Source organism: Protopterus annectens, chromosome 11.part0, assembly GCF_019279795.1.
Source record: "Protopterus annectens isolate FY-2018-M chromosome 11.part0, PAN1.0, whole genome shotgun sequence".
NCBI lineage: Eukaryota > Metazoa > Chordata > Ceratodontiformes > Protopteridae > Protopterus > Protopterus annectens.
In genome coordinates, this window is record NC_056745.1 from 814,717,717 (window position 1) to 814,743,937 (window position 26,221).

The 26,221-nt window shown below is 38.6% G+C and overlaps 1 protein-coding gene across 1 annotated transcript in view; it reads right to left on the reverse strand.

The window, feature by feature from the left end:
• The window catches only part of PIK3C2G (phosphatidylinositol-4-phosphate 3-kinase catalytic subunit type 2 gamma), a 1,120,359-nt gene that overhangs the window by 354,285 nt on the left and 739,853 nt on the right, over nt 1-26,221 (reverse strand). Inside the window, exon 15 of the mRNA XM_044087254.1 lies at nt 11,814-11,923. Within this exon, the coding sequence (XP_043943189.1) occupies nt 11,814-11,923 (110 nt within the window). The remainder of the gene's footprint in view (nt 1-11,813; nt 11,924-26,221) is intronic.

Genomic DNA, 26,221 nt, shown 5'->3' on the forward strand with positions numbered 1-26,221 from the left:
ATCAACTGTCTGTCCTGTTCCTATCCCAAGACTCTTATCTCTCACAGAGGATGAGGAAGATGAACTGAAGTATAGAGAGTATAGAAAAGGAATTAGCTGTAGGTCTCTTGCTCTATGTGGGATGATTCCAACCTCTCCACTAAATGAGGGGTATAAGTGAATTTATTTGACAAGAAACAACCTAAAATAGGACTCCTGCCATGACTGAGGGTCCTGTGTGTCTTAGGGGTCTTGGGGCTAATAAGATCACTTCACTGGGGTCAATCCCAGTCCTTTAGGAGGAATGACTGGACTGAATAATTAAAGATAGTGAAGCTATTAGGTCAGATCAGATAAACCAAGAAAAAAAATACTTAATCTCAAAAAAACAAGCTTATGCTTTTTAATCCAAAACAACACCTTAATCAGAAACACACATTTCATATTACCTCAAGTAATAAAAAAATAGAAAGTATAAATTAGACTAAACAATTTGGAGTCATAATACATAACAGCCTCAGATTTGATCACCATGTATTTCAGTTCATCAAGAAAACATCACCAAAAACTCATTGCCCTCTATAGGGCTAAACACTACTTGATAGATCAAGCAAGGATAACTTAGCAGCAACATACCTCCTTTCTTCTCTATTATATGCTTCCCCTATTCTTAACAAATATTAACAATATGTATATAACTAAACTAGCCTCCTGCTTCCAATAAATATTTAAATTTGCAATCAACCAACCAACCTTATAAAACGCACCACTGCCTTACAGCAAAACAATTAAACTGGCTTGAACTCCCAGACTAGTTGACATACTCACAACTAATAATTGCCCACAACTTATTATATACTAGAGACAAATGCCCAGCATCACAAAATACTCTACTACACTATTCACCCACTAAAGACCTTCACACTAGGAATAAACTCTTACTATGTATCAGGAAGACATTCAACACTGCCAGGGACTTTCTCTACTCCCATTATGTGTCAAAACTCTGGAATGAAATCCCCAACCAGATGAAACAGATAGAAAACTTAAATAAGCTTCAAACTTAAACTTAAGTAGCTTCAAAACTTTGCTTAAACAGCACGTATGCCAAAGATGTCTCTGTTCTTCCTGTTCATCCAGCTCACTTTACTCAGAGTACTATTCTCTGACACTTATAGCTATTTTGCTTCCCAATCATTTGTGCCTTATTGCTCCTTCTCATACTGCACTTATTTCCTAAGCTATTATTTTCAACATTCCCTCTCACCCCACCACTAACTACTATTCCTCTTTTGTCCATTTATCTCCTTGCTCATTTCCACAATTTCTCCTTTCACATAGCTCTTATAAATTTAAGCCACATTACTATTTGTCTGTCTGTAAATTAGTACTAACCTCAAAAACACCCCAGTTTGATAATAAGAAAACTGTTAAGTTTGTACACAGTAAGGAATAGTTGCCTCCACAGAAATGCAAGAGGAATAAATCAAGTTTAAAAAAGACTCCCCCTGATTTGTCAACTGAGGAATTTTCCTCAGCTAATGAGTCAGATTTGGAAACTTCTTTGTCTCCAGTGGATAAAAGGAAGTCTGGGGCCACCCCTTTAGAAGAAGTAGAAGGGGTGGAAGGAAACATGGGCACAGGAGGATCCAACTTAGAGACAATTCTACAACTGATGTTGTCCAAATAAATAAGAGCTGTAATGTACATAATATTTCTTCTTTGGTTTTGTCACTTGTGGAAAATAAGTTGCTTAATAAAGGTTTAGGTTTTATTCCTTGTCATCAGGTATCAGAAGATGTTTTATCAAAAGATGTTATTGCTTTTTGTCGGTTGTTAAATCTTAGATTGTTTTTGGTAAACAGGAAGGGGTAAATCAAAACATTTCAAGATTTAAGTTTAAACCATCTAAATTTACACCCCCTATGAACAAATATGCAGCCAGTTTTTAGCGAAAGATTTTTGAAGGATCTACATTTTCATTATATTGTGTTCTCTAGAATTTAGTGTCATAATCTTAATAAAGGAGCTAGCTGAAAACAAACAGATAGTGATCAACAAAGCAGATAAGGGGGTCAGGTGGTTGTATGGGACTGTACTATGTATTTTTTGGAGGCCAGTATCCAATTGTCAGATCACCGTTTTTACCAAAAAATGCATTTGGACCCCAGCCCCATGTTTAAGATGGAGATTGACATTTATTTTAAACTGTCTTTTGAACAAGGTAAAATTTCTAAAGATGTTTTATACCAGTTGACTGTACAAGATTCCACTAGGCAGTATTTTATATGCTGCCCCAAATTCACAAAAATGCAAAATGCCCACCAGGTAGACCTATTGTCTTACTGAACTATTGTTCACTTACTGAACTATTGTCTGAATTCTTATCACATTATTTAAAGCCATTGTTGGGGCTAATAAGATCAAGAATTCAGGACACAATGGAGTTTTTGACTCTCATTAAAGAGATGCAGTTGGTCTCTGGGTGGCTTTGGTGTACTATGGATGTAAAGGCATTGTATACTAGCATTCCTCATTGGGTGGGTTTAAATAGCCCTAGAATATTGGTTGGACCAAGCTTCTATATATAGTTCAGGTTTCAACACTTTTTGTTGTGTCTCCGAGCATGTGTTGACAAAAAATGTTTTTTATTTCAAAAAGGAATGCTATTTACAACTCAGTGGTATCACTATGGGTGCATCTTTTGCACCAATTTATGCAGGCCTTTTTAATTGGCTTTGTGTAGAAACAAATTATCTATGATGACTCTCATAACATCTACCTCGAGGCTATGGACATCTGGAGAAGGTCCTTAGATTATTGCTGGTTGGTCTGGAGGTCTGATGTTACATACCTATTTTAATTTGTACAATATCTGAATGACAACAAGTGGGGTATACAATTTATGGTGCATCATGACCCAAGACAAATTACCTTTCTGGGTGTATCGATACAGGTGGAGTTGGATGGGACACTTAGTAGTCGGGTTTTTAGAAAGTTTCTCCAAGTGAATACCCTCCTGCATGTTGATAGTTGTCATCCCCCACATATAGTTATAAACATACCTAAAGCTCAGTTCCTTAGATTAAAAAGGATATTTTCTTCTAAATCAGAATATGAAAAAGAAGCTAATGATATGATCCAGAGGTTTTGTGATAGGGGATATAGATATTCTGATGTGAGAACATTTAATTCCAAACAGGTGCAATTATTGAGCTATAAGCCCAAAACAAATCACGAGATTCACCCAGATTCATTATGAATTTTCCCAATAATACAAAATCTTTTATGGATCTGGTGCAGAAATACTGGCATATTCTGCTGTTAGATGAGAATTTATGTAATATTTTAACTGCTAAATGATTGTTTACATTTATACGTGGAAAAACGTTGGGGGGTTGGTTTAATCATTATAAAACAAATAACAAAATGAGTCCAACTTTGGGGCAATTGACATTAGGTGTACAATTAGTTAAGGGATCCCAACCTAGTGGACATTGTAATAATTACAAATATGTCAGTAAAATAGAGGGTGTTTGGAAATTGTAATACTAACTGGGTGATATATTTGGCTACATGTGGTTGCTCAGCTTTTATTTTGGACAGACTTCTTGTCCTTTGAAATTTAGAATAACAGAGCATTTCAGTGATATCAAATGCAAAAAAAAAAAAAAAACAGCCAACACCCTATATAAACACACTTTAAAACAGCACAGCAAGGTTTTATTTCACAATTATTGATAAAATTAGTTTAAGTAGGAATAACAAAGGAGGGTGGCACAGGTTGTTGGACCAAAAAGAAAATAATTGGATTATTAGGCTAGGAGGGTTATTTTCTCCAGGTTTAAATGGCTGTAACTGACCAATTAGAATGTAATAGGAAGTATTTAAGGGTTGATGTCATTGTTGATTCTTTACACTGATGAAGGCTTACATAGCTGAAACCAGTATGTAAATGTGTAATAAATTTGTTCCACTGGAGATTGAGTGCTGGCTTTTTCTGATTTTTTGGGATTCCTGAGGTTGGGCCATGCACCTGTAGACTGTACTTCCTTTTGCCAGTGGTTTTTGCTGATCTTGCTAATGTCACCAGGATTATCGCAACAGACATTTCAGCCAAAACAGAGGAATTTTGAATGATCTTTTTTGACCTGGAAACATATTGATTGAACTGTTTGAAGAGGAAGAGAGGCTGTTAAGGAAATTGTGTTGAAAAAGGCTCTTATGAATTGTAGTACTTGAGATGGTTCAAGTTGAGATTTGTTGTTTTTGATAGTAATTCTCAGGTGAGAGCATAATAGGAGTACATAATCTCAAGCCTTGATCAGATTAAGCCTGGTCAGAGTGGTGATGAGCCAGTCATCCAAATATGGAAACACCCGGAATCCTTGCAGTGTAAACTGAGCTGCTACAACTGCCATGCATTTAGTGAACACCCTGGGGGCTATGGTGATATCAAAGGGCAAAGTTCTGAACTGATAATGACTGGTTCCAGCCAGAAGAGTAGGTATCTTCTGGATTACGTGTTAATTTTTATGTGATAGTACGCATCCTGAAGATATGTTGAGTGCATCCAGTCATCCTTGTCCAGAAAGGGAAAAATGGACTGAACTATGGCCATCTGGAACTTTGTGTACTGAACTGACTTGTTCAGATTGCTGAGATCCAAGAAGGGTCTTCAGTCCCCTATTTTCTTTGGCACTAAAAATAATATTGAGTAAGTTCCAGACTCTTTCGGGTCTGAGGGGACTTCTTGGAAGAGTCTTTTTTTCTAGCAGCTTTTTTATTTCTAGTGCTGCTACTTTCTTCTGATTGGGTGGAACATTTGGGAATTTTGTTTACTGTTGAAGGAGGGGGAAGGGAAAAGTGTATTATATAACCTCGGAAAATAATCCTCTGCCTTCATGAATCTTTTGTAATCTCCAGCCAGACTTTATGGTGCAGGGATAAATTACCCCTGACTGCCTCCAGAGTTGAACAATCAGGCCTCCTTTCAAGAATGCTGATAGGATCTGTCAGAGAAGTTTTCCCTAGATCCTTGGTTTCATGGCCCACCTCTGCTGCATGGATGGCATCTTCCATTAGAATTCCCCCCTCTGATTCTAGAGAACTATCTCCATGTGGATCTTGGAAGGGACCCTGGGGTGTCAAACTATATTTTCCAACCACCTTGTTGATGCTTGGAAAAGTTCCTTTGTGGGGTCAAAAAACATGCATTCACAGCAGAAAGGATGTTCCCTTCCTGCTCATACCTGGATAATGTGTCCTTAACCTCAGCACCAAACAAAAAACTTCCGTCAAAGGGATAATTGATGATTGAAGACTTGAAGAACTCCACAATATCACATAGATGCATCCAGGCATGTCTCCTGATGGAAATGCCTTAACCTGCTACCCTTTAGAAACTTTCAGCAACATGCGAGATGAGCCTCATGGATGAATTGGAACTGGACTGTAGGGTAGTCAACTGAGAGGCAATTAAATTCTCTGCCTCCAAAGTAATAGTCCCAAAGAGGGATTTGGTCAGTTCTTTAATCAAGTCCAACTGGAGTTTGGTGAAGTGTGCCAAATAGTTCAGGGACAGAAGCACAAAGTTCACTGAAGCATACACACACTCCCCAAATCTGTCCATTGCCCTAGACTCCCTATTAGGGGGATGAAAAGAAGAATATTGCTCTTCCAGTTACTTCTTTGTAGCTAATTGCTACAACCGTCAAATGGTACTCCTTTGCTCTAAAACTCCCTATCCTTTGGTGGTGTCAGAATCCTGTCCAGTCATTTGTGAATATGGAGTCAAGTTCCTTCCATGCCCACAAAGAGACTGAATCAATAAGCTTGTCAGTGGGTGGACTCCCCCAGGAGGTAGATGGGTCGGCACCAAATACTTCTATGAAGTCTTGAGTAGACCAACCACCCCTCTGTTTAGGGATCTCTAGGATGTCTCTAGGAGACATCAGGTGGTGATCTTGGGCACACTTCCCTTTCACTGAAATCAGTATCTTTCATGATGGACTCATGGGGAGAATTCAAGTGCCTCTTTTTACACTTTCTCTTCCTAGGGACGTCTTCAGTGGGATCTTTTGGAGAAGTATCAGAAGATATCGATATACCCTGGTAGGTGCCATGGAGACTTTGGGCTGGCTGTCCTTGTGGATGAGGATGATGAGACCCAGGATACAAAGACAAGTGGGTTCGTGAAGTTGGATCTGAGAAGGTTAGAAGCATCCTTTCCCTTGGAGCAGAGAAAACTCTTTCCACTATCTCAAAGGCAGAATGCCTCAGACAGAAAGAAACTGATGGATCTGAGAAGGCACTCTTCTGGACCATTGGCTCCTTCCAGCCCAAATGCAAACCTCTCAAGGCAGGGGTTGGAGTCAAGCTGTCCAGCACTGAGGCTCCAAGGGAAAGAGACAGCTCCAATAACCTTGTAGTTGACTCCATCACTCCAGATCTGGGGGTGACGCTACGGCTCTGAGATTCCTCTGACACACTTGGAGCCAGTACACCCAGAGATGGTATTAGTGTAGAATATACAGTGACCCTTGAATCTGATACAGATGTAGTTGGGATGCTCAGATCCAACTGTTCCAAAAACATAAGAGGAACTGGAGAAGGAGAAAAACTGGAGGGTTTGTGCTGATAAAAGGCTCTGGACGTGATGGGGTCAGAGCCAGAAAAATCCCCATTTGAATTTGCATCCAGAGGAATTTTTTCATCATTTTATCCACATTTCTTTCTGTTAGACTTCTGGAGGATCATAAGGATGAAACAATGAAGGAGGTGTTGGAATGATGACACCTTTCTAGCAATGGGGATGGGAACCAGAAATTAACTGGATCCAGTGTTGAAGGAGATCAGATCCAATGCTCACGGTGCTTCTTGGGATCCAAGGTGGTAGGATCTAATGATTTAACTTTCAGATCCAAAGCAGTCAGATCTGAAGATTTTGCCTTTGGATATAAAGGGATTGGATCTGACAGTTTAGAAAGTTTTGATGGAGGTGCTACACTAGGAGCCAAAGAGCTCAACTGGTATGAGGGGTGATTTTTAGAGTCTTTTTTATTCACTCTTTTGGTGGTTTGAGCCCAAAATGTTGTCTCAGATGTAGAAGAAGTAGGCATAAGAGCTCGGGGATTAAAAGACTTGCAAATGTCACAAGTGGAATCCAAGTGGGCTGGGCCTAAACAATATAGACAAGAGCTGTGTGCATCTGATAATGGTATTTTATGGCCGCAGGCCTTGCATTTCTTAAAATCAGGTATCCTATTTGGCAAAAAAGTATATAAAGAATAGAAAAATGATTTTTTTATATGGAATTACCAACAATGGTAAGGAAAGATTACCTTTGAAAGTAAGAATGAAGAAAGTTAAGAAAGAATGAAAACTACCAACAATGGTATATAAAATATACACTAATAAGTATAGGAAGTGCAGAGAGGTAAATAATAAGTTTTAAAGATAAATAAAAAGTCTATTTTTACTTACAGAAAACAACCTGAGAGCTAGCAGCAAACACATCAATACATGAAGGCAGCAAACAAGATCTGAAGTAAGGAGGGGGGTTAGTGCATTATGGGTAAGAGAGGAGCTTTAGAGATTTTAGCAGATGAGTCAGATCTAAGGGTCAGATCTGAACCCAATGGTTGAGGAACAAATGAATACTGACAACATTAGATAATGGGTTTTACACAGTCAGACTTTTTCAGTCAACAAAAACAAATAAATAAATAAATAAATAATGGGTGGGAAATAATACAATATAAATAAGACCATGCTGACTTTGGTGTGGACAAAGTAAGAATTGTCAACTAAATTACAGATGGTGTCATCGGGCATATTCTAAAGCAGGACATTTCGACTAAATTATACAATTAATGAAGCTGTAGGCTCTGCCTTTAATATTTAATTTAGAAATTACCAATATATTCTGGTTTATAATAATTTTATTGATAGCATAAGTAAGGTTAGTAACACACTCTGAGGAAACTTTGAATGTGAAGAGGAGGGCATTTTTGCCTCTGTTGTTATATATAAAAGCATCCAGAATTAAACCCTAACAATGAAGCATAGTGTTTGACATTTGACAGTTCATTATTTGCAAAAGTCTTTATGTTGTTCATTTGGCTAAATTTCAGTGTAGACCTTTTCATGTTAGTAAGACTATCAGGAGTCTAAGTGTGTGCTATTATTTTTGAATACATTTCAGACATTAGAACTGAGAGAAAAACCTATATTTTGGTTGGATATTTAAGTAGAAAAAGTATGGGATCTATGTTTCCTATTTGTGGTCTAGACATACTAGTCCTCAATATTTATTTATTTATTTGCATTTGATTACCAGGAAATTCTGACTGGGCAGACGCTAAGGGAGAAAAGCTCCAAAGTAAAAACATTTTAAGAAGAATAATTTTACAACCTTCACATATAATACAAAAGCATCTACAGTTTAAACAGTTGTACCAAGTTAGACATACTGTGACAACACTGGTTAAAACAGATACAATGTATATGACAGTAATTTAAAATTTACAGAAATTTTAGCCAATCTGACAAATTAAAAGTAAGTTAAAATAATACAAACAGGAACTGAAGTGTGAAGTCAGAGAAAAAACAGAGTTATAGCATATTTTGATAGAGAGGAGAGAGAAATTAATTGAAGTTAGGAAGTGATAGTGAGGAAGTACAAGGTATGATTAGGTAGTTGTTCATAATTAGGAATATAGTTTATCCTAGGATTGAGCAAGAACAGAGATAGAGTTTGGCCAGGAAGTCTTTAAGAGATTTTTAAAGGACTGCATTGAAAGTTTGACCTGATAGATATTGATAAAGAGTTCCAGGACTTAATAACATGGTGTGAGTATAGACCATGCCCAGCAAATTTTCTGGGTTTGTGGGCAGAGAGAGATTTTTGATCAATGGATTATAATGACCAATTGGGAAAATCGTTAGAATGATATTTAGTGATGTAGTAGATGCTAGATAATTTTAAAGGTAGTATTGTTCCTAGGTGTGAGTGTGTGTGTGTGTGTGTGTGTGTGTGTGTGGGTGTGTGTGTGTGTGTGTGTGTGTGTGTGTGTGTGTGTGTGTGTGTGTGTGTGTGTGTGTGTGTGTGTGCCTTCTATGGAAGGTTGGGCGCTGGGCTGGTAACTCGACATCGTTAAACTCCACTGCCAATCATGAGCAGACAGGTGACCTGCTGTGGCGACCCCTAACCGGGAAAAGCCGAAAGAAGAAACTGTTCATATGTTAGTTTATGGGGTAGTTCTAAGCAATGTAACTTCGTAGTGCTACAAATTTTGCCATTTTGTTCAAATTTTTCTTTTTGTGATTCCTGGAGGTTTATAATGATTGGAGCACCATAAAATAGTGAGGGAAGGAGGTAAGTAATGGCAAGTGCTGTTTAGCTGCATTGGTGAAAAAGTTTTTCGCTCTGTAAAAGCATTTCTGGTTGTTGGTGGCTTTTTATGAAATTTTTTATATGCAGGCTAAATTTAGGACTATCATGCACTATCTTCCCTTATAATTTACTATGATAAGTGACTTCATTATTCATTTTATAAAGAATGAGGATTTTACATGCTGTTATGTCATGAGAGAGAGGAATTTGGGTAAAAAAAAGAACTAGTTCTTTTGGGTTGAGAATGAGTTGTGAGTTACAAAGCCATGTTTTAGTGACTGTTAATGCTTGGTAAGTATTTTTTTTTGGATTGGATTTGGGATGGTGATTTCAAGAATTTATTAAGTAAGAGAGATGACATTTGGATCTGAAAATTAAAGCATTCTTTATAACCTGACAAACTGAATGTTTGAACTGAAGTTTTTTTTCCCCCTAAATTAATGAACTGTTCTTGTTTTTCCTGGAATGAGGACATTGCTCCAGTCACCACTTGGGAAATCAAAGGTTTTAAGGTGACCCTCACATATTTTACATTTTTATACTCAGTGGAAACACCTTTACTCCTCTTGGGCTCAGTACCTTCAGTCTTCTACCTTCCATGTCAGTTCCAGCAGATGCGAGAACAGATAATCAAACTTGGATCAACGAGGTCATAGGGAGATATCCCTCTGTACTCTATATTAGCTGAGCTGCACTATGATTAGTTAAGTGAAAGTATTTAAGCAGCTTTGCAATCTGGCATTAATCTTTGTCTAAACAATACCAATTTTATTCTTCTAAAACTGGTAGGTTATATAATATTTGTTTGCAATACTGTCAACAAAGTGAGTTTTATTATTTTTGTAATTGACTAATGTCCTTTTCTGCTTGGTGGACTTTTGTTAGCTGGTGGTGCACCCTTTTTAATACTGCAGTCTACTAGTGTGCAGTATAGGCCGTAGGAGGATAACAGTGGCTGAGTATAATCTTCCTATTCCCATTGCTTCGTCTGATCAGAATAGTGCAGCTCACAATCAGTGCTGATTAGGATTTGCATTTTTCTGTTTCTTCCTCTTGCTTTGAACATCACGAAGTAATGTCATTTCTACACTGCAGCCTAGCTTTAAATTATCATACCCATCCTATCACTCTCCATTCACTTCCTCACTTCATTGTGCATCACAAACTCACAGCTTATGCTGCAGGTCTAGCCCTCTCTCTCTCCTCCTTGAGGTTTGAAATGCAGCTAACCTGGGCCAATACTTCCAAAGTAAACTATTGGAAGATTTCTTTTGACCTGCTATTTGTACATACAGAAGATAGTTCTTGTCAGCTTCTTCCTGCACCTCCAAACTCATCTTGTTTCTCTACTTGGGTTTCTCCTCAGCCTTTGGGCTCCTGTACTTCTCCTCATCCAGTCACTGTTAGGGTTACCACCTTTTCAAATGCCCAAAGTGGGACATTTTTTGTAGAAATGTGATATTTTGCAAGACAAAACATACCATGGCCAGTGCAAAGTTCAGAACTTCACTTTTTGCCAAAATAAAAGCTTATTTTTGTAGCATTTGAGTTCCTTATGCTATTTCAAATAATATTTATGTTTCAGATGCAAAATAACTGTTTTATGCAACTATTACAGAAAACTTAAAAAATATATTTTGTGTTAATATCTCAGCACATTTGCTATTTTTTAGGGTTTTTTTGCAGGACACAACTGCCCGAAGTGGGACTGTCTCTCGCAGAGGAACAGGTGGTAACCCTAGTCACTGTGCCTTTGGTCCCCTGTACAGTGGGGGACAGGTGAGGTTGGGTTGAATGCTGCCCTCCAGTGCTGATTTATTTCATACAAATAATTTATCTTTGCTTGTTAAGCCTCACCTCTCAGCATTCTCATAGCACTCTCTCATAACTCAGTTGTTTTACTTTCTTCAGATTATTTTGCTTCTCTATAGAGATACTTAATTTTTTATTCTTGTTAGATTTTAGATGGTTTTGATTCTCTTATAGGTGTAGTTTGCCACTGTTGCTCCTTCATGTGCTCAGCTTGTAAGCAAACCACTTTGCTGATATGTTTTCGAAATTCTTCATTGTTGTACTAGGTTATGCTAAAGCTCCTTTTATGACCTTCTGTACATCGTGCCTGGATCATAGCAGAAAAGATCCCTCATATGAATCTATTCACTTACAAAGTGCAGAAACAATAATTAAAGCAATAAATAAAAGCTACGGAATACTTTATCACTGGTGTACGAATGACATGTAGGCATTCAGTTCCACTTATATCCATGTTGATCTACTATAAAATTGTAATAAAACGTTTCTAATGAATTTTGTCCAGTATTTTCCACTGTTGTTCTGATTATGTTAAACATTTAGTTAATATTTAACAAACTGCCTTATAAGCTGACCCCTTTTATGTATGGGGAGAAGATGGAATTAGATTACTAGTGTGTTTTACCTGGTAAAGTAACTTGTAGCTTCCAAATCAGAATCCCAGGGTCGTAGGTTTTCAACAACATATCTCAAGTCCTGACTGTATTTCAATTCAGGCATTCCAGAAGAGAGCATCTATGTGAAAAAAGGACACCTTTCTGCTTAATATTCATTATAGTATACAAATATATTAAAGGTATAAACTAGTAATCTTATATGTAGTATTTGGTAATTAACATAACAGAAGCGTTCTAGATAATATGTTCTTTCTTCATTTACTCATTATGTCCGCCATTTTCATCATTAGTATTTGAAAACAAACATATATGTACTCTCATCTCTGAATGTTGTTCTGCAGAAAAAATAATTACAGACAATTGGCCATGATCCATGCTGACAGAATGAAGCCGTGGTCAGTTTTATAGGAAGATTGTAGTTCTCAAGTCAGTTTCCTCGGTTCTTATTACTGCAGTAACACACTAGAAAAATAGTACTAAAATTGTATTAACATTCTGTTTTTTTGCTGAAACACTTTTGAAGAAGGCATTTTTTTCTTTTTTTATGCCTTTTGAATTTTATATACTGTAATAATTTATAGCATAATGTGAATAAAAAAAATCAAAGCTATTAACAACTATGTAATGCCTGTCTATAATACTACAATTGCTACAGATATCTACTAGTCACTCCCATGATCCTCTGTACCATCATTCATGCGCAAGACCGCAGGACACTTAAACTTCCTTCCGTACCTACAGCGAGCCATCCACTCTTTTCTAGGCTAAAACCATGACTTTGGAGTTAGAAGTGCTAATTGTTATAGCAGACACCTCCCTGTCTGCAATGAACCACTCCTGAGCTCACTAAAGATCAAAATCAGATCATAGTTCAAGAGGTCAGTATCATTCAAAAACAGATGCAACCTTTACATTCCCAAACTGATGGGGATATTGGTGGGGGTGGGGATGGGGGGGTGAAGACAAGGCATAGTTTTAGACCAGTTCAAGTCATATTCCCAACAAGAACACGTTTAGCTCAACAACGAGAATGCAGACACAACTATCACTTAGGCCCTGTAAAAAAGGTCTGTCCCACAATGTAAAGACCAAAATAGTCTCTAACCCAGAATCATATCTCTCAGCCTCTTAGCACAAGAAATCTGGACAAAACCTGACATAATGGGAGGAGAAAGCCCCAAAATAGGGATACATTTTAAATATTGCTGTCATAAAAGAAATTTGATAGAATAACAGGATTTTTGTTAGCATACATTTTCTGAAGGATGTGAAGTCTGAAACTCAAATACATATAATTATTTAGTGACTTCAGTCCTTAGATCATAATATTGTTTTGTCAAAAAAACACAATTTTTATGAGTAACAGACCGGAAATATTTGGCAAAAATCTGGACATTCTGTGAAATTCTGTACATTTGAGAGGTATGCCCAGCATGCTTATATACATTGTATCCCAAGCAAATATCATTACTCATTAATATACAAGCGACCAAATAAAGTCCAGAAATACTAGGGCACACAGAATTTCTTAAATAACCTAAACTCTCTACTTTTTAGTAAAATTTCTCTGAACCCATTCTAACATTTTCTGCCACTGCTTCTAAAGGAAGCAAAATACCATCATGTTCAGTAAATGTTCACATCATACAGCAGTAAAGACATGTGGATTAATACTGATAACTTAAATACTAGTTAAATACAGAGTATTATAACATTTCTGAATGGCTTGGGAAAGCATAAAATCCATAACATAGTTAATTAATAGCTATACAAAAGTCTCTATTTAGCCAGATTATATCAAAATCATACTGATTTACCAATCATTTACCTGCTTGAGAAATAATAGCATAGGAGGTAGAGTGGTTATTTTTGTAGCCCAGTGGTTAAATGTTAGGGTGTTAGAAGTGGGTTATAATTCGGAATTGAATTTTTGTGGAATTATTAGTTGCTGACTTTGGTCTCCCACTATACTTGTTAGTTTATTATAAAAGCCTTGCATTACCAAGCACTGATCAACTCTGGTATATCAATGGCTTAGTCAAGTTTATGACTTATAATAACCTGATAATATCAGGTAACTTTAACTTTCCAGGGATCAGCTGGTCTGATGGCACATCAACAATGTTGGAGAATGAAATTTACAATTTATGTATGTTATGCAACTAGACTCAGATGATTAATTTTCCTGCCAGATCAAATGGCATCTTAGATCCCTTACTTACAGATATTCCAGATAAAACTGTCTGAGATTAACCAACTCCATCCATTAGGCAATTTAAATAACTCATCTTTTGAATATAATATAGCAATAAAAGCTTTTTGCATGAATCAACAAAAGACCATTTTTGATGAGTCTAAACTATGTGATTTCAATATTATTAATCAAATAAATTTGAACTCCTCTGAGATAAATAATGTTGTGAATAAATGGCAGGACTTTAAAAGTATTTCTGAAGTTATTTTGTCTGGATGTAAGAAAACAATAAGTAATAGTTAGTGAGGACTACACTTTCATGGTGGAAATTTAGGTCCTGGTAGAGGTTCAGGAAAAATGATTGAAAACAGGCTGACATCTTAGTCTCTAGAAGAATCAAACAACCACAAGAATTAGTGCCCAGGATAGTAAACCGAGTTCAAAAATAATCCAAGTTCAAATTAATATAAAGTAGCTTTATTGAAACTGGTAAAAGAACCCCTGCAAAGCGCTTTCATCTAGTGAATCAAGATTTCATCAGACCATGGGGAACAAGCACAAACACTCTAAATTTATTGAAACAACCAATTAGGTGGTCAAAGACGTAATTGATATAACTGAATAAAATAGTAAATTGGTTAATTAAACAGTTGGAATTAAAAGTACCAGGTACCAAGTAAATAATAAAAATGTACAAATAATCTTAGGTTATCATGTTTTCATCATCAAACCTTTGGTAGCATAAAACTGAATATTGTTAAATGTTAAATATTAAATAGTAACTAATTAAAAATTCTTCACAAAATATTCCTGATAAAACACAGTAACTCAAAGTTGAACAGCTTTTATGTTAAATATGCGGAAAATAGAAATCGTATCACTTAAACCAGGTTTTTGGGTAGAATTTACGCATAGCTGCCATATTAGCTCCCTGCGTTCTGACCGAGTTTCCCAGTCACCCCCCCCCCCCTGGGCAAGTTATAAACCTTGTCCCCAAATTTGAAAATGATACCTTCACTGGTTGAACAAGTGGTGATATGTCCATATAATGCTTTCTTCATATCCATCTTCCTGATACCATGGAGATGTTCATAGACCCCCTTTTTTAAGGCATGGTCTGTTTTGCCTATATAAAAACTGGAACATGAACCACAAATGGTAATATGTACTACACCCTTGGAGTCACAATTAGCCTTAAAAGAGGAATGCAAGGCTTTGCCTTTGTAGGTGATGGGGAAAGTATCACCACTCCACATATACCTACAGTAATGGCAAGCTCCACGTTTCCAACTTCCAGGGCTCCTAGATGTGCCATTAATAGCTTTCCCAGGGTTTTCCTGGGCATTTATCCTTGTGTTTTTTTTTTTTTTTTGATTCTTTGGTTTGCAATCTGTTGCACCTGGGATTATTGCTGTTTTTTTTTTCTTTTGATTAGTCTCTAAGAGGTTAAATGTTTCTTTGAGATTAGCAAAAAGTAAATTTTGAAGATGATTTAGCCCTTGCTCTAAGAAATTGTATTCTTATGTTAGATACACTGGTAGTAAGGTTAAATCTTAGGGACCAATTTCTGTTCGAGGTGAAGTGTTGAATGTTGTCAAACTTACTCAATGAGCACTTCCTGGCAGAAGATGCTACTCTGTTTGACAGAGATTCTGAGGTTAGAATTTTAATAGACGACAATTGTAAGTACCCAGTTTTCAGTCTGACCCATGTGCAAGTATCTTTGAGCTATATAAAACAGGTTAGTGGTATGGGACCTAATAATATTCCAGGCATTTTCTAGGAATATTGCAGTAAATGTATTTTGGCTACTATCTCTTGATTTTTTTAAATAACTGCATTGTTTCTGTTAGTTGGAAACCTGCAGACATAATTCCAATTCATATGGGGGGGGTCCAATGAATGGCATAAGTAATTATAGATCTGATAATCTTACTTTACTGGTGGGAAAGAGTTTTGAGAGTTGTCTACTTTCTTTTTTTAATTAAGACTTTCAGAAATGTTTAATGGACTCACTCAACACATTTTCACATAAAAATGTTTTTCCCGGTTCCTTTCAATAAACACGTCACACCAAATGATGTTTGATGACCTTTATTGAACTTCCATAAATCTACTGACCAATATTTTAATTAATCACAGCATAACATCTATATAACTGTTAACTAAGGCAGCATAACCTCGCTCAACATGACCAAATAAGCAGCATCCTTACCTCCACTTGCTTATTATATTTACCAAGCAGCGGTCCACTGCTCACTTTCATTTCCCACTTATTGAATTAAGCATCCAACCAAATAAGCCATGTCCTTACCTCTGCTCACATACTTTTACTAAACCAGCGGCATCCAACCACTCACTTTCCTTTCCAACTCATTGAAATGAGCATCCGACACCAGAGAGGGAACAGAAGAGAGTCAAGACTGCCACTCTTCTCCGCCCACCAGCCTGATCAGGCTGCTCCTCCTCCTTCATTCAAAAACTTCCAAAAAAAACTCCGAAAACAAACTTAACTGTACATTAAAACATTGTAGCCAAACAACATTCAGTGTACTCCATCCTCTTTGAATCAAACTGGATCCCTGTCAACCTCCCAAAGCTCTATCATATAAATACCCAAAGCAGAAAGTTGCCCATGAACTAAAATAAAACCAATGATCTCTCCAAAGTGCCAAAGCAATACTCATACCCTTGTATAACTTCTATAAATCAAACAAATCCTCACTTATCCTACTGCCAATGGTAGCTTTGTAATTATTCCTAGATTACCTGTCAAATATACCACCAAAACACTAAAATCCCAACACCATCCAAACACAAAGCAAATCCAACTACTTGCCAACCTATCTAACCACAGTGTCCTTTAGCCACTTAAGGGATACAATGGCTAAAATGAGATTTCATTTTCTAAAAGATCAAAGTAATAGTAATCCAACCACTATACCCGCCCACTATCTATAACAAGGCAGACATCTAATGACCAAAATAGCATTTGCTGACCAACAAACTACTCTCTACTTTAATGACTTTAATACAGCCTTAAAGCAAATGCCCCCCAAATTGTAGCACAATACAGACCACTACCGCTCCGGTGGAATGGATAACACTGTCAATGTGGTGGTATAATTGCTTAAATATCCAAACAAGTTCTTCAAAGGAAATAAATGTGATAAAGTCCACCGTGATGTTATATCCAACAGTACACAAACTGCAAAGACACGTTGAATAACTGCTCCAAAGATAAAACGAATACTGCAAACACCCAATCACACACAATACAGATCCATTTCCAGTGCCAACCCTCACAACAAAACTTATCTTGTCAATAGCCGTAGTCTGCCAGTTTTCACCATTCAAACCTACACCAACCCTTCAAACATATGAACCACCGTCCAAGATTTAGTAAAATCACATGACCCTGTCACCTGTTCAACTATACTAATCAAAGCTATTTCAACCCTTAATCTGCCCTTGTCCTGAAATTTCAATTTCACCCCTCGAGTTTTTTTTTTTTTTTAACATTACTTTTGCATCTGGTAAATCAAACATGCCATGGCCAGAATCTACTAGCAATTCCAGAAAAACAATGCTTTGCTTAGACCTTCAATTTTCTGCTTAAACAATGAAAAAACATTCCTCAGTCATCTCCAACACACACACATACCCTGCAGTGCCTTGTCAAATCCTTAACCTATCCTTAAAGGCATACAGATAGCATACCTCCTTCTGATTGTCTACCTGTTGCTGCCAAATCCAATGAAGAACAGTGTTAAACTCTCAAAGTAGCACTAGCCACCGAACAACCCATTTGCATAGCTTCGCCACAGGAAATCACAAACCCAGCTACCATGCCCACAAAATCTGATCCAATGTAACATTGTTGTGACTCCACCCCACCTGTGGACATCCTCATACTCCCCATAACAATCCCCAAACCTGCTTACCCTTCATGTCCACTTCCTTCAGACCATCAGCAGATACAAACTCTGCACATCCCATCTGCAAAAGAAAACTGTAAACCCCCTGCACTCACAAAACCAAAACTTCTTAATGACAACATTAAGCCCTGCCAAAAGCCTACCTTGTTCATCAGCAGTGCAGCCACTAAACTTCCTTGCATCCTTTATCCCCAATAACATGATGCTCCCTTATCCCTTAAATCCTTTCACAGCCAGCGAGGAACATGCTGCAGCCAAACTGGTATTATGACACAAACGGCAATAACTAAACTTATGCATTTAACTTAGCTATTAAAACACAGAACATGAAGTGAGCTACCAACTTGAATATGTTAAGACAACACACTACAGATGAGTGATAACTGGTTTACCTCATGATTTCCATACCAAATCAGTTACAGCAGTATAAGGGGCAAGTTAACTTATTTCAAAGAGGCTGCCTTAGCAGCATTCCTGTAGGCAAGCAGTACAAGAACATCCCAATGAACTCTCTTACGTAAACTAAAAATCTAAAACCAAAGTATATACTTATCTTTTGTACAGTGTGGCCTTGGCAGCTTTTCCCACCTGCTGCTTTGTTCTACAAGCAGCTCCAACAGCAACATGTGTAACAGCAATGAAAGTGAAAATGCTTAAAACAAAAGGTAAATTACATTCATTGAAAGAGTGTAACCCAGTCAGTGTTAGCAACCTAACTGATGTCAATGGAAATGGAACAGAATCATATTATTTCAGTAAGTACAATATCACATTTAACCATCTGGAGCTTCTTAGTTACAGTTGTTAGCAAGCCTTTAGTAAGTGTGCCCTACTTTGCCCATTTATTCCACGTTATGAGAGGCAATGTTCTTCATTTAAGAGAAGGTCTTACTGATAAAACACTAATTACTCAATTTTCTGTAAATTCCCTACCTAATTTCCCCCATAAATTGCCTACCTCCAACCTTCAAAAGAAGGTCAGCTTCAAAGGTGGTATCCTTCTTCAACCAAACCGTCATGTAAGAAATGATGCTTAACACCTAGTTGTCCCATGCCCTTAGCAACAGTCTACCTATCCTCCTCTGTCCAGAAGCCCCCAAAAGTGTATACTGTTTACGGTTTCCAATTTCATCATACTTTTGAACCCCATCTACATAAAGTTAGACTATCACCATACTCACCCTTTCCAAAGCTTTTCTTCACTAAAAAACACAGCCTGCTTGGCTAGCCAATCACCCAGCCAGATCCCAATTCCTGACCTAACCTGATACTTCTTGACCACCCCACCTGTGGATGACCCCAAATTCCCACCAAACTCTTTCATTTAGCCACACCACCTACTTCACCTGCATCTAACATTCATCATCCTCACTGGTCCAAACTCTAGTCCCAAACCAAACTAAACCTGAAATGCCTAAATGGGCACCTAACAGTGTATCAGTAGCTGTGACCTCACTGTGCACCATTCTACTGGCTGGAATATCCACTGAAGCAGCGTACATCACTTCCTTTGGCCAGCAATTTATGCTATCTGCAAAATAAAAGACAAATGTAAATCCTCTAGAAGAAAAACACGCACACATGTACTAGTTTGCACCCGTTATAATAATACTCTGAGGAATAACTTAATGAATCTTTTAGTTTCCAGACATGCTGAGGCAGTTGTCAAGCAAGCACTTGGGTGCAGTCATCCCAAGACCCCATGGACAGTGAATGTCCACTCACAGCACTCAAACCAACGACTGCAATGCCAAGCTCAAAACCTCCCAATTAAAAGCTTGTGTTAGCATGCATTTCTTGTAGGAGCTGTAATCTGGAGCTAAATGTATGTCATTACAAAGGACTTCTCTCACCCAGAATTCACTCTCTAACTACAGATGTGATGAGGTACAGTCTGAAATAAAAAGCCAAACTCAGGACCTGCCACAAACACCAGGACAGTTGAGAGCATACCTCTTGACATTTTACCTAAAAATCAAGACAAGGCATTGTCTAACATAAATTTAAATTTTGCCCTCACAAACGTAAAAATTAATAGTCGACCACATCTTTATACTTGCCTGCCCCCATGAACTCTTGATGCTATCCCCAGGAGTATGCCTCATAAGTGTATCTCATTACAAGGAACATAACCCCACAGCCCTAAATGTTCTGCTCATCCTATTTGAGCTGATAATCACTAGACTTAGACTTAGTCCCTGGGACTCAATAAACTGTGTGCTATTCCTGCACAGAGTGAACCATGTTCATGTCCACAAAGCCCTAACAGCAGTGCGCCATGCATATTCAAGAAGGCACACTACGGATAAGGTCTGTACAGACACAAACAGAGAACGAGTACAGGGGGCATGTTCTAGCACTGCTCACACAGTTAACACACCCCCTGCACTCAGAATTTGGAGTATGGCACTTTCAAAAAGTAGTATAGTAGCATACTATTAGAGAATTTCTCCAATATTATGTCAGGATTTCAGTGTACACAGACACTGAAATGAAATAAATGAGTATTTCAGTGTCTGTGGATACTGAAATACATAGGGGAGCAGTAAAGCAATGCAGGGGATGTGTGACAGGTTCTGTGACACACCCCCTGCATAGTAAAAGTGCTGTACGACACCTCACAACCTGTTAAAGCAGGAAATGTGGACAAAGGCACAAATAATGGGGGGACAAAGCCCTAAAAATAGGGGCACCTCATAAATATTGCTCTTACAAACTTAGAAAGTTGATAGAAAACAGGTTAAGCATTAGCTTGAATTTCCGAAGGATAGAAGTCTGAAAGTCAAATATATGCAAGTATTTCCTGACTGCAATCCATTTGGACAAAGGCACAAATAATGGGCAGACAAAGCCCCCAAATTTGGGACACTTCATTAGTATTCTCCCGGATTCTCAAAAGCTTGCATGGCATGCATAATTAGTGTTAGATGAAATTTTGTCAATATGGCGGCAGAGCGATCCATGTACATGCACGTTTGATGTGCGCGAGTGCGGTAGCACTAGTGCTTCCCGTCCCCAGCCCCTGTATGCAAATCACCCCATTTGCAGGTGAAAACCATGCAAATGAGGTAAGTCTGCCATCCAGGAAGCAGGAAATAGGGCGTGCAGGACTAGCTTAATATGCAGAAATGTACTCGGTTAGTAACCGAGTACGGTACTGAAAACTGCAAAACAGAGCTATGAGAGCTCCAAATAAAGGCGCATAGCATTGAGGAAGCATGCCAATGGCGAAGTAGAAGGCTATTGGCATTGCAAACAATGCCAAATGTACAAAATACAACTTACATGAAATGTCTGTCGATCACGTCCGTTGAAGCACAGGGCAGCTGCGTGCAAATGGGATCGGGGGGGGGAAATAATATAATAAACTTAAATAAGCACTCTAACTAAAAGCAGTAGTCTGCCATGCAAGTCAATGGCAGGCAGAAGACAACCTGGCCAGGGAGTAATGGCTGCTAAGGGGGGAGGCTCAGTGTGAGACATGTAACTATGCATTAGCAGGCAATACTATGCAAATGAGGTGAAGGATAGTGAATCCCAGTTTTCCCCAGGGTGTGAAGCAGATTCCAAGAGTGTAAAAGTATAAATACCTGGGTGCAAGACTAGGATATAAGTGACATCATGGGGATGTGTGTCAGGCATACTGTAAGTGGATTGGAGCCCTCTGGCTCAGGATTGCCCCTAGCTTAGCACAGCTAAGCTAGGGGTGTGTCTAAACCTGCCTAGCACCCTTTACAAAGTGTAAGCAGGTGTGCGCACCATGCAGCGGGTTGTACAGGAAGAAAAAAAAAAGTTAAACTAGGAAATAGCAGCTCTCTGCACATTTAATCAGGGAGGCAATGGGAAGGGAAAACAGCAGTAGGAAGGCAATCAAGGAGAACTAGCTGAGCTGTCAGGTGAAATGTATCAGAATCAGCTAATTACACAGGCAGCAGACAAGCCCAGCCCAGAACGCTACTATAAACTAAGCACACACAAACACATGAAGGCCATGTCTGCAAACACCAGTGGACCAGACATATCTGGCAGTCACAGTTTTCAGTGCAGACACATATCAGTATGCACCACTCCTGCCTTGCACACACAGTGGATAGGAATACAGACATATATGTAAGGACAACACACTATAATAAGCCAAAGGTAGATGGGCATAGATGTGTGGAACAGGGGGACCATGACAAGGAGCCATCCAGGCCTCTCCCACCCAGCACACAGCCAAAGGGCCCCAAACATATGAGGTGCGGTTGTAACTCACTGCAGATACTAGTCACCAGTACCTGTCAGCCTGACAGACTATGTGGTGCACATGCCAGCTGTGCAACATGACTGTACAAGGAAGTAGCCATCTAGTAGCTGTATACACGTACCTGTGACATATGACCCCATCTGTGCCCTCCCCATAGCAGTATTATGACAAGCCTACTGAGGTCATCCAATGTGAATTTTGTAGCTCAGTAATCTCCATGACGCATCCCATAACTGCTTACTGCTGTAGTGATAAACTAGTTAGGTAGTAGTTCTAAACCCAGACCTGGCAATTGTGTGAGTGTGTGCTTGTGTGTGTGTGTGTGTCTGTCTGTCTCTGACTGTGTTGAGAAATGTTTATTAGGCTACTCACACTCCATACAATTCATATACTAAACTTTGGCAAGGCTGCTGATGTCACCCACCTAGAAATACACCTCTAGGAAAGTCATAGCCCAGTAATCTCTGTAGTGTGTCCTGTAACTGCATACTGCTGTAGTGTGATAATGTAGTTAGGTAGGTGTTCTAACCCCACCTGGCATCTGTGTGAGTGTGTGTGTGTGTGTGTGTGTGTGTGTGTGTGTGTGTGTGTGTGTGTGTGTGTGTGTGTGTGTCTCTGACTGAGTAGAGAGTAATGCGTTTTAGGCTACTCATACTCCGTACAATTCATATACTCAACCGTGGCAAGGCTGCTGATGTCACTCACCTAGAAATACACCTCTGGAAAAGTCACAGCACAGTAATCTCCATAGTGCGTCTTGTAATTGCATACTGCTATAGTGTGATAACATAGTTAGATATGTGTTCTAACCCCAAACCTGACAACTGTGTGTGTGTGTCTGACTGAGTAGAGAGCAATGCTTTTTAGGCTACTCACACTTCATACAATTCATATACTCAGCTTTGGCAATGCCACTGGTGTCAATCACCTAGAAATACACCTCTGAGAAAGTCATAACCCAATAATCTCTGTAGCTCGACCTGTAGCTGCATACTGCTGTAGTGTGATGAAATAGATATGTCTGGCACATCTGATGATAATCTGTGTTCACAACATGGGTCAGACACCCCAGGTACAGTTTCACATGTCACTGTACATGCATGTGGGAGGTGTGCACATCCTAGACAACATCCATGTCATGGACTAAAGAACAAATACATGGCAGGTATTGCACAATGTTGGCCACACACAATAGTCACCCAGGTGACTGGATAGGGGATGCAATACCCAGGTGTGGGCAAATACAGAAACTACAGGCCTGTGCCACAATGCAGACCATTGTCATGTGGCCTGATGCCAAGTTATACCCATCACCTACCCTTGTATAGCCTGCTGTCACTGTTGACCACCACACACTCGTGCAGACATGCACCCATGCATGTCAGAACTGGCACCCTGTGTGTTAGTGTGTGTGTTGTATGGTGTGTATGTCCACATCCACACTTACTACAACCCCCCAGGGCACAGTGAAGCATACTGCCTGATGTCTGACACCTCCTCATACTCATTGCCCATATGACCTCCTTATGACCCGTGTGGTGCATGTGATACCTGCACATTGATGTGTTTTGGCAATCTCACTAGTGATGAGTTGCACTTGGCCCTGCCAAGTGTGTCAATGTGTGTGCATCCTTGTGTGAGTGTGCCTGTGTTGACACTGGCACCTGTACATGCAGACAGGTACGTGTACATCACCTACTGTATATCTACCATATCCCTGTTGCAGATGTCACTCACCATCATATATATGTTCTGAATGCTCCACAGCAGGTAAGCCATGTGGTGCATCCAATAACTGCATCAAAATGCAATAGCAATACATAGTTGTCGGGGTTTTAATACCCTGTGCTGGTAGATGTGTGACACAAACATGCCTAAGTTTTACTCTCCCACCCCTCCCTGACATGTATTCGCCTCTGTCTGCCTCCCCCACTCCCTCTCTGGTGGATGTGGACACCCACACCTGCTTTGCTTAGGCAGCAGCATGTGTATGCTCATGATCAGCTGATGGCCTCTGCATGAATTGCAGCCCTCCCCTATCTGATAGCATGTGGAACAGCTGTGGTAACATTCTCAGAGCCAATTGCATGGAAACACACTCCAATACCTGAGAACATCATGGTGGTGTTGGCCCTTTTCTGTCACTGTGAGCAGGAACTAGATCTGTTGTTTGGCAAACAGCATTTCAGATGGATTGGAGATTTACCTCTAACAACATACACTGTGGAAAGATGGCAAATAACAGGAGAGGGATGTGCCTGACCTGACTACAGACTGTAAGTGCTACTATACCGCATTTGGAGTAATGTTGGTTTAACAGTGTTTGTCTGGATATGCCTGTTGTACGTGTTGCAATACCTGCTACATCAGTTCTATGTATATGAGGAATCCCCATCTGCAGGGTCATCTGTAGACTGGGCAGTGTTGTGCCATTGGTCTCATGTGCTAGCCATGGTGCATCTATCTCCGGAATGCAGAAAGTAGTGTGAGGATTGCTGTCTGTAGATGGTGAAGGCCATGACAGTTACTGACTTTATATCTCTAATAGGACATATGTTGCAACAAACCCCGTAATAATGGTATATGTATGAGGTTATCACAGCAACATGTCTATACTGGCCCTGTGTATGTGCTGTCAGCCACACCTCTCTCAGCCTTTGTACATATGTTGTGCATGAAGTGGTGCATATGTGCTGCACACCATAAATGGTGTCATCATATCAAATAACAAGCCAGTGATATGTCATATTGCTACACATGTCATGTACAGTAGGGGTTATATTACATGACATAACCTGGAGATTCTGTGGATGTTTGTACAGTACTGAGGTCTGTGTAGTGATGGTGAATGTCAGCAGTTTGTGTATTATTAATATGTCAAAAAATCCAAAATACTGCTCTCACTGGTAAATGCTCTTGTGGAAACAACCAGTAAATATATGATAAAAAACGTAGCACAAGAGCAAAAGCAAGGGTCAAATCTTGTATTCACAGCCAGATACTTTTATTAGTAAAACAACGGATAAGCGCTTTCTCTAAAAAATAGCTTCATCAGATCACAATGTTTGCTTAACATAGACAGTTTAAATACTAAAGCACATGGTGAGTACAATTCAAATGAACCAATCATCATCACACATCAATTAGTTCACTTAACATTTAAAGCAGCAAATACAAAAGTATATCAGTGCGTTCATTACTGCTATTAATCATATAAAAAAATATATATATATATAAAAATATATATATAAAAATATATATATAAAAAACTAACTCCATTTAAAAAAGCGCATCCTTTGAATACAACAAATGATAGTATAAAACTTTAATAAAAGTTTTCTTGTTAAAATGCATTATAAAAATTATTTATATATATCTATTACAATTTAAAAATGACTAAATATTCTCATATCTTTATGTGTCTGCGTTTTCTAAGTACAGGTTTGATAGAGACTTTGTCATTTAGTCCTGAGCCTCTATCTGCTCTTAGCAAAATAATCCAGTTGTTTTCCTTCTCCTCTGTATATGTCATTATGTTACCTCCTCTTGCATTAGGTTCTATTACTTCTAGTACCCTAAATTGAAATTCATGTTGAGTGTTGTGTAAGACAGTGTGCATGGCTAAAGCATTCTGTGTATTACTTTTTCTGATGTTATAAATATGCTCTCTTATCCTGTCATGTAGTGGGCGATTCGTCTTACCCACATAAAATGATGAACATATTTTGCAAACTGCCAGGTAAACAACGTTAGGTGTCATACAATTTGCATGTGTTCTAAAATAAAATGTTTTACCATTATCTGGATGGATAAATGTGGTATTGCTGTCAATATAACAACAAAAATTACAATGACCACATTTTTCTGTATGTCCTGAACTAACATGCTGTATAGCTTTCTTAGGATAACAGAGGAGTCTTTTTAAGTTGTTTCTGTTCCTATATATAAAAGAGGGTTCTTTGCCAACTATGTTAGAAATCTCTTCATCAGCCTTTAGTATATCCCAATGTTTACATATGATATTCTTGACTTCAAATA